A 9281-nucleotide genomic window follows, 5' to 3' on the forward strand; every position below is an offset into this window, starting at 1 on the left:
AAACTCCAATTCCCTTTGGAGTTTAACTAAATCAGAAGACCACCCATGAGCACAGTTATGGTCTGGCGTCCTGGGACAGGCCCTTTTCTGCTCTTCCAAATAACACCCCCACTCTGGTTTTCTATTGCAGACCAGCTTACCTCGATAACGAGAGGGCCAAGGTTTGAGAGGAGACCGAGCTTACCTCAATTACGAGATGGCTAAAGGTTGCAGACCAGCTTACCACGAGAGGGCCAAGGTTTGAGTAGAGACCATAAACCTAAAGTTTGAGTAGATGGCTGAATCTTTTAACCATACCACGTGGTTAAACTCTTAGACGATCGATACTGACAAAATAAGACCAAGTCTTTGATATGAATTACTAGTCTGCAGCTAGGAATTTGGTATCATGTGAGAGAGAGTGAGAGTGTGAGAGAGTGTGTGAGAGAGTGTGTGAGAGAGTGTGTGTGAGAGTGTGTGTGAGAGAGTGTGTGTGAGAGTGTGTGTGAGAGAGTGTGTGAGAGAGTGTGTGAGAGAGTGAGAGAGTGAGAGAGTGAGAGAGTGAGAGAGTGAGAGAGTGAGAGAGAGGACAGACTCTCCAACAGAAACAAACTTTTCAACAGAGACCCCGACGACTCACTGAGCGTAAATATATTGATTGCAATTGTTCCCGAATGAGTGAGTGTTCATGTGCAAAGGATTAGCATTTCAATTGTTATAATTATCACTGTCTAACAAGCCGCCATACCGGTTTAGCCCACTAGGGCACATCCCACTATCATTTCTTTGTAAAAATATCTATTTTGTTTGTTTGTGTGATGCATTTCTGTGAATTACTTAGCTAGTAAATAAATTATTTTAAGACAATTGATGTATGGATGACTCGGTGAAGACTGGGTTCGTGCAGATAACCAACAATTTACGACGTTTGGAATGAGACTAACGTGAGGTAAATAATAATTAATTAATCAGAAGACTAAGTGATCAGATATCAAAATATTTGAAAGTTATATTAGGAAAAATATAACTTTATAATCTGAATATTTTCCTTGGTGCCCCGACTTCCTAGTTAATTACAGTTACATGATTAATCAGTTTAATCGTGTAATAATAATAATTACAGAGAGTTATTTGATAAATAAGTCTTCAGTTTTAAGGATGCCAATGACACGACAGTATGTATATGCAAAAACATATATGGGGGATTGGAAGTGATGCAGACAATTACACTGATGGAAGCTACAATATTAAAGCTAAAATAAATACAACATTTTTAAAAAGGAAGCCATCTTCTCTAAATTTGGCAACATTCAACCACTTTACTCACTTAAAATATTTTCTGTTGTCCTAACATGGGAATTGTGATCAGGTCTAATGTTAACTACATGTGTACTCCAGAGTGAAATGGGTCAGTCTTACGCTAGCTGTTCTTACGTCTAAATGCTCAGCTCACCTGCATCTGCTCCACTTGCACACGGAGACTCTCCAGCTGCTGCTTGTGCTGCTGTTGCTGCTGCCAGCTGAGCAGCTCGCTGCATCGCTCCTGCAGCATGGGTTCATAGGCCTTGGCCTCCCTCAACAGAGCCTGGGTCTGCAGATATAGAGCGCTGGGGTACACACCTGCTGACCCAGCCACAGTTCCACCGGGCTGGCTGCTTCTCTGGCTGTAGGGGTCTGGAGCTCCGGGGACCCCTGGCCTTGTCTCGGGGAGAGCCTTGTACGAGTGCTCCATGGCACCCCTGTAGGCTTCTCCGCTGCACTCGGGAGTCACCCCCAGGCTGGTCATCTGGAGCCTGAGTCGGACGTCGGGGCAGTAGCCCGCCAGCAGGGCAGATTGGTTCATTGTGGGCTCCATGGCAGGCATGTCGAACCTCTGGCCCTCTTCCATGCAAGAGTGGTCCCCCGAGGGGAACAAAGAGTGGTCTAGTCCATTCACGAGGCTGCGGTAGCGGCTCAAGCAGTCTGGCTTGGGTCCGGCGGGGTCGGCTCCCCCCATGCCTTCTTGTGCCATGTCCAGGTTGGGGGAAGAGGCTGATTTGGAGAGGGAGGACGACTTCGAGCTGGAGGTTCCACTGGAGGTTCGGGAGCCCGAGGAGGGCCTGTGTGCCTCGGCAGAAGCCTGGGTATCTTCTTGGGAACAGGGCTGGGGCTTGGAGGCCGGTGGTCCGGCCGTGGAAGGCATGACATGGGCAGTGGGGATGGGAATCTGGCTGCGGATGGGCTGGAACGAGGGGCTGCTGCTGGAACTGCAGAAATCTGGAGGGGTAAAAGAAAGGAACTGTTGGATTTGGTTACGAATTTGAAGCAGCATTCATTCAGTAACAATAAAAGGTACATTGCTTTCACTGGGAAGTGGTGAACAAAACTGCCACTCGGGTGGCATTGAATTCAGTGAATGGCTTTAGACTACAACTCTTCCTTTCTCCAAACAATCTCTGGCTTAAGATTCCTTTACAGAGAGCTGGTATGATGTACCTACCCAATACCAGCCACACTATTTTCAGATGGTGATGTAAAGCATACTATACACCGTGACTGGGGTCAGTGGGTGGCCGACTTTGCCTGTCAGGTGACACCGCTAGTGCTGACAGACCTAGTAAGTAGACCTTTGCCAACTCAACTTTATTTGATTTATTTCACCTTTATTTAACCAGGTAGGCTAGTTGAGAACAAGTTCTCATTTGCAACTGCGACCTGGCCAAGATAAAGCATAGCAATTCGACACATACAACACCAGAGTTACATATGGAATAAACAACAGTCAATAACACAGTAGAACAAAAGGAAAGTCTATATACAGTGAGTGCAAATGGAGGTAAGATAAGGGAGTTAAGGCAATAAATAGGCCATGGTGGCGAAGTAATTACAATATAGCAATTAAACACTGGAATGGTAGATGTGCAGAAGATTAATGTGCAAGTAGAGATACTGGGGTGCAAAGGAGCAAGATGAATAAATAAATACAGTATGGGGATGAGGTAGGTAGATAGCCCATCTGTAAACAGCCCATCTATGTACAGGTGCAGTGGTCTGTGAGCTGCTCTGACAGCTGGCGCTTAAAGCTAGTGAGGGAGATGTGAGTCTCCAGCTTCAGAAATTTTTGCAGTTCGTTCCAGTCATTGGAGGCAGAGAACTGGAAGGAAAGACGACCTAAGGAGGAATTGGCTTTGGGGGTGACCAGTGAGATATACCTGCTGGAGCACATGCTACGAGTGGGTACTGCTATGGTGACCAGTGAGCTGAGATAAGGCGGGGCTTTACCGAGCAGAGACTTGTAGATAACCTGTAGCCAGTGGGTTTGGCGACGAGTATGAAGCGAGGGCCAACCAACGAGAGCGTACAGGTCGCAATGGTGGGTAGCGTATGGGGCTTTGGTGACAAAACGGATGGCACTGTGATAAACGGCATCCAATTTGTTGAATAGAGTGTTGGAGGCTGTTTTATAGATGACATCACCAAACCCGAGGATCGGTAGGATGGTCAGTTTTACGAGCGTATGTTTGGCAGCATGAATGAAGGATGCTTTGTTGCGATATAGGAAGCCGATTCTAGATATAATTTTGGATTGGAGATGCTTAATGTGAGTCTGGAAGGAGAGTTTACAATCTAGCCATACACCTAGGTATTTGTAGTTGTCCACGTATTCTAAGTCAGAGCCGTCCAGAGTAGTGATGCTGGACGGGCGAGCAGGTGCGGGCAGTGATCGGTTGAATAGAATGCATTTAGTTTTACTTGCATGTAAGAGCAGTTGGAGGCCACAGAAGGAGAGTTGTATGGCATTGAAGCTTGTCTGGAGGTTAGCTAACACAGTGTCCAGAAAGGGGTATACAGAAGTATACAGAATGGTGTTGTCTGCTTAAAGGTATCAGAAAATCACCAGCAGCAAGAGCAACATCATTGATGTACACAGAGAAGAGAGTCAGCCCGAGGATTGAACCCTGTGGCACCCCCATAGAGACTGTCAGAGGTCTGGACAACAGGCCCTCCGATTTGACACACTGAACTCTGTCTGAGAAGTAGTTGATAAACCAAGTCTGCCAATAAGAATGTGGTGATTGACAGAGTCAAAAGCCTTGGCCAGGTCGATGAATACGGCTGCACAGTAATGTCTCTTATCGACGGCGGTTATGATGTCGTTTAGAACCTTGATCGTGGCTGAGGTGCACTCATGACCAGATCTGAAACCAGATTGCATAGCGGAGAAGGTACGGTGGGAATCGAAATGGTCGGTAATCTGTTTGTTAACTTGGCTTTCGAAGACCTTAGAAAGACAGGGTAGAATAGATATAGGTCTGTAGCAGTTTGGGTCTAGAGTATTACCCCCTTTGAAGAGGGGGATGACCTCGGAAGCTTTCCAATCTTTGGGAATCTCAGACGATACAAAAGAGGTTGAACAGGCTAGTAATAGGGGTTGCAACAATTTTAAAACAAACTTAAAAGTAACAGGTCTAGAACATGCGTCTTAGAGGTCATCCCTGGTCCATCCCAATGCATTTAAAAAGGGCAGCGACTAATTCAAATAAACCTTATTGACAGTAGTGTTTGATTTTATTTCATTGCCAACAGAAAGACCATTCATTCACGAACCGAGAAACCCATTGCAGCCTTCTTACCACATACAAGAACAGACAGGCAAATAGCCTAACCTCAGATCATGAGACTACACACCAAAGAAGCACCTCATTTTGATTGTGTGATAACGGCTACAAAGCAATATTTTGAAATGGAAACCGTTAGACACATTGGATCTCAAATGAAGAAACATCAGCATTTAAAGCACTGGTAAACTAGTAAAAAACAACTGGGCCTGTGTGACAGCAGACCCCACACACACACACAAGCCCCATTTCATTACAGCTATTTCAAGAGAAACAGACAGCACTGCTCACCTGGCACTCACTCCGACACTGGGAGAAACGTCTTATTAACTGTGACATTTAACAGCCCAGTGGAAGGGGTGAGCTGCAGCAGCAAGATGTTTAATGCGGTTGCCTAATTCCTTCCAATGCATTTTTTCTGGAGGCTCGAAGGTTCTAGGCTGACAGCAGTGTAGTGTCGCAGGCAGGAAGGCCTTGTACAGCAGGGAGTATTGTCCTAGAGAATAACCAAGCCAGGCTGCCCTGTACAGCGCTCGGAGCAACCACACACAAACAGACACAGGCAGGAAAGGTTAGGGGTATTTATAGCCCCACTCTCAGGTTACAGAGTGATCCGTGCTGGCTGCTTATTTAAGCACCTAGCCCTCTCCCACCTTCCCGCGTACGTCACATGCGTACACCCCAAAAGCGAGAGACTAAAAACAGTGAGGGAGGCAACAAACAAAAAAACTCCCCCAAAAAACACGGCTCATTTTGAACAGAGACGTGCTTAGCAATGGCAGGGGAAAATAACAATTAGTGAGCACACAACGGGAAGGAACTGGCAAAGACAGAGGCTCTTCCAGTGAAAACATTCTTCAAATTAAACGTTCAGGTGCCCTCAAGGCTCGACTGATTCATGAGTCTGTCTGGCTAGGACAAGTCCAAACTGCTCTGACGCTTTGAGGGAGAACAAACTAGGCCTATGTGGAATTGAAGTTGAGAGTTAATTCCCCAGCAGGTAATGGTTTGTAAACTCACTCAAAACCTAATTCGGCAAAGATATAATATAAAATGCTACTCCAGCAGTACGGAATAACTGTGACCAAAACATACATCTATCACAAATAGAAATAGACAATTGGATAGTAGGATACAATCAGGGGCATTCAAAGACCAAACAACTTCATCCAGAGCCCCCAAAACAACGCATCAGTGCCGATGAAGGATGACCTGTCAGACTGACCTTTGAACTCTCTGACACGACACTATGTCCACACTGACCTCTTCCTTTGACAGTTTAGACTGGAGTAAGGGAGTCAAGACTCATGTTGCTAAGCACTGTTATCAGTTACAGCACGGGGGAAAATCAGCTGCACTAGCTTGCTTGACAGTTGCAATGTCTCGTTAAAAGCAATTCTCCTTTTAGGTGTTCAATTGTGAATGCAGATGGCATGGCGTGATTACAATAGTTTAATGGACTCACGCCCAATTATTAGGAAATGTACTATAGAATCACAAGTAGGCTTACCACAGGCACACACACACACACACACACACACACTACTAAAGCACACCAGTCTCACCTTCAATAGGGCATACAGACAGTACATTCACTTCCAGTCTTAGTACTTCCCAAATTATGTTCTCATTTAAACCCTGTCGGGTGCAGCTAATCTGTGAGCATTACATGTATCACTCAGCAAAGAAGGGGGGGCAAGGGTTCAGTGTTTCCATTTAGCTGTCCAGTCCTGGCATTCCACCCCCCCTATCCCTCAATTAGGTTGGCAGAGCCACCTGGTAAGGAATATAATCTACCCCTTGTAAATCACCCTGCTTATAAATAGGCTGTACTCAACAACAGAGGATGCTGACCCCCGACCCCTTGTTCCAAACATAACAGTAGCAGAGAGAAACAGCAACCTCCTGTGGGTTTCTCCTTTTCATTCCCATCGACTGCTCTCAAGTTGATATGGTAGGTAGGGCGGCAGGTAGACTAGCGGTTAAGAGTGTTGGACCAGTCACTGAAAGGCCACTGGTTCGAATCCCCCCCAGCCAAATTGTTCTTGTAAGTCGCTCTGGATAAGAGCATCTGCAAAATGACTTAAATGTAAGTCCAGCGAGTAACACGTACCTTGATCTGTGCTGATCTGACAACAGCTTTGTGATAAGCCAATAAACCTGACAATCACCTCATACACCTGATAATCGTTTTCCAACTCTATGAATGTCTGGCATCTCTGGAACTAAGGCATTTCAAATTGACATTCACAGAGGTCGATCTGAACAAAAAGACATTAAAATTGTGAGCTAGTCAGCAGTGTAACGCACCACGGTGAACATAGAGAACAGTGTGTACCGTGTACGGCTGTGTGGGGGGGTGTAACAGAACTGAGCTATACCACGTGCTGCATAATAAGCATGGGTGTTATGGTAGTACACGCCAGGAAGTCAGAGCAAGAGTGAACGTTCTCACCTTCTGTGCTGTCAGATGGGGTGACGCCTAGCCCCGTGTCCCCACTGTCCGCTGTCCCAGGCCGTCGGCCAAAGCGGCTCTGGAACTTCTCAGACACAGCTGGCGTCTGCCACTCCATGTCAGGAAACCCAGCTGAAACACATACATGTGGGAAAAATACAACCATCATCCACAAGGTGACACTAATAGCATTTCACAACAAGCAGGTATCCCCCCCTCTTCATTTTGATGGAGTCTAAAGGCATCCTCATAGCTAAATAGGTTCTGTTTGCTCCTTGCAGAACTTGGTTAGGTGAAGCGAGTGTGTTCTCATACTCCCTAAAGACCTCTGCTTAAGAAAAAAAACAAGGCAATATTGTTGTTTGTCCCACTTGAGCCACCGTAGCAACAACATTGCCAGAAACAAGAAAACGGTCATTCATTTTGACAATTTTTCAGAGGACATCTTAGATATTTTTTTGTGGTTTGACAAACACTTCATGTTCCCACTCCTACTAGGAGTAGTACTGTTGACCGATCACCAACGAATGGGCGTAGACTTCGGCTACAAAACTTGAAATTGCTACAAAAATAATAAATAAATTTAAAAAAAAAACACATACATATATACATACATATATACATACATATACATACATACATACATACATATACACACACATATTGTGTGCACAAACAGCTGGGGAAAAAACCTGCCAAAGACCAAAATGTCATAATATAGGCGCAAACTGTTTAGACTGGGAAGCATATGGTAAGCTTTACCTGTCAGCTTAGTCTACAGGTATCTCTTTGAGGAATCTGTCGTTCTGTCCCTGAACAAGGCAGTTAACCCACTGTTCCTAGGCCGTCATAGTAAATAAGAATTTGTTCTTAACTGGCTTGCCTAGTTAAATAAAAAATAAATGTCACCTGTCAAGAAAGGAGAGTGATATTAGGAACATCTGTGAAATTCTGGGCCACTTTCAGTTGCAGATAGAAATGCCATAATATGTTCTACATACTATATTTACATCTGAGCGTTTCAAAATGTTGTGTCCTGCTGAACGTGCTCCTTGAGTGGACAAATAGCACAGATTGTTATAGAGCAATGTGAACTGCAGAACAGTATATGAAGATATAAGATAGAAGATATATTCCCTCCCCCTTGTTATATAATATCCCAGCAATTGCTCAAGAGACCACAAAGTAGAGCCACAGGAACAGTATTTCTGGGCAAACACAGACCAACTGTGCTGGCAAGAACAAACACCTCGAAATTACATAACGGGAGCTTGAGTGGTTTAATGGAGGGGTGTGAGAGTCTAAACTGAATTTAAGAGCCAAGGGGGCGAGGGGAATGTTACACAGTTCTATCAGAAACACTCAATAGCATCTGCTGAAGATCCCATATTTCAGTTGAAGTTAGCCCACATGACTGGAAAACAGACGATTCTCGCTCTGATTGCGTTAGAAAGCGAGATCTATATAGCTTATTCCAGTTAGCTATTGGTCAGCTAAATAACGTTACCAAGCGAACACGGTCAGTGCTATCCGGAATTCTTGGGACATGTTTTCACTAAACCCTACCCTAACCATTTAAAATGTTCACTTCAATGTGGGGGGAAAGAATAGCCACGGACCCCAACTTGAACTAACGAGATAGTTAGGTAACAGTAGGTAGCTAGCTAACGCAACTGTAATATAAAGTCGATGGCTAACTTACATGTCAATTGTGTTTGTTAGTTATCTAGCTTGTTTGTTTAATAAAAAGCTAAAAGTTAGTCGTCTGCATAGCCTAGCAAATTAGCTAGCTAACGTTAGCTCAATACAAATAACAACGCAAGCTAGCTAACAAAGTTGCGTTAATGACATAACATTAGCTATCAGTAACGCTAGCAACCCATGGCGACAGCGTAACAGAACTTCCGTCACCTAAACCTACCTTTTCTGCAATACTTGAAAATGAACGGCTTGAGTGTGCCGAGATTAGCACATGTGTAATTTCGGTCGCTCTCAAGAAATCGTTCTCCTTTGCCAGAGCTGCTGTTCTAGAGTTTAGCTAGCTAACCGCCTCTGATTTGACTCAAACAACACCACGAGCTGCTAGCAACTTCAGAGTCCCGCCCATTTTAAAATAGAATGGAGACATGGGAACGTTCCATTTGTCTAGATCTGATTATAATATAATTGGTAGATTATGCAGTAGAATTATTGAACATAGAGCAAACCAATTTAATTTGTTGTCTTGAGACTCAAGTAAATTACAACAG

The 9281-nt window shown here is 44.6% G+C and overlaps 1 protein-coding gene across 4 annotated transcripts in view; it reads right to left on the reverse strand.

The window, feature by feature from the left end:
- Window positions 1–9110, reverse strand: part of LOC110518140 (centrosomal protein of 85 kDa) — a 20473-nt gene extending 11363 nt beyond the window's left edge. Inside the window, exons 1-3 of one of the 4 annotated variants that reach the window (XM_036973814.1) lie at window positions 7795–7819; window positions 7033–7164; window positions 1433–2235 (exon numbers count right to left, since the gene is read on the reverse strand). In XM_036973814.1, coding sequence (XP_036829709.1) covers window positions 1433–2235; window positions 7033–7150 — 921 coding nt within the window. In that variant the 5' untranslated portion in view covers window positions 7151–7164; window positions 7795–7819. Of the gene's footprint in view, window positions 1–1432; window positions 2236–4868; window positions 5022–7032; window positions 7178–7794; window positions 7820–8953 lie in introns of those variants that run through there. The other 3 variants (XM_021595854.2, XM_036973813.1, XM_021595858.2) reach the window with 3 other exon arrangements.
- Window positions 9111–9281: the final 171 nt, after the last annotated feature.

The sequence above is a fragment of the Oncorhynchus mykiss genome, chromosome 3 (genome assembly GCF_013265735.2).
Source record: "Oncorhynchus mykiss isolate Arlee chromosome 3, USDA_OmykA_1.1, whole genome shotgun sequence".
NCBI lineage: Eukaryota > Metazoa > Chordata > Actinopteri > Salmoniformes > Salmonidae > Oncorhynchus > Oncorhynchus mykiss.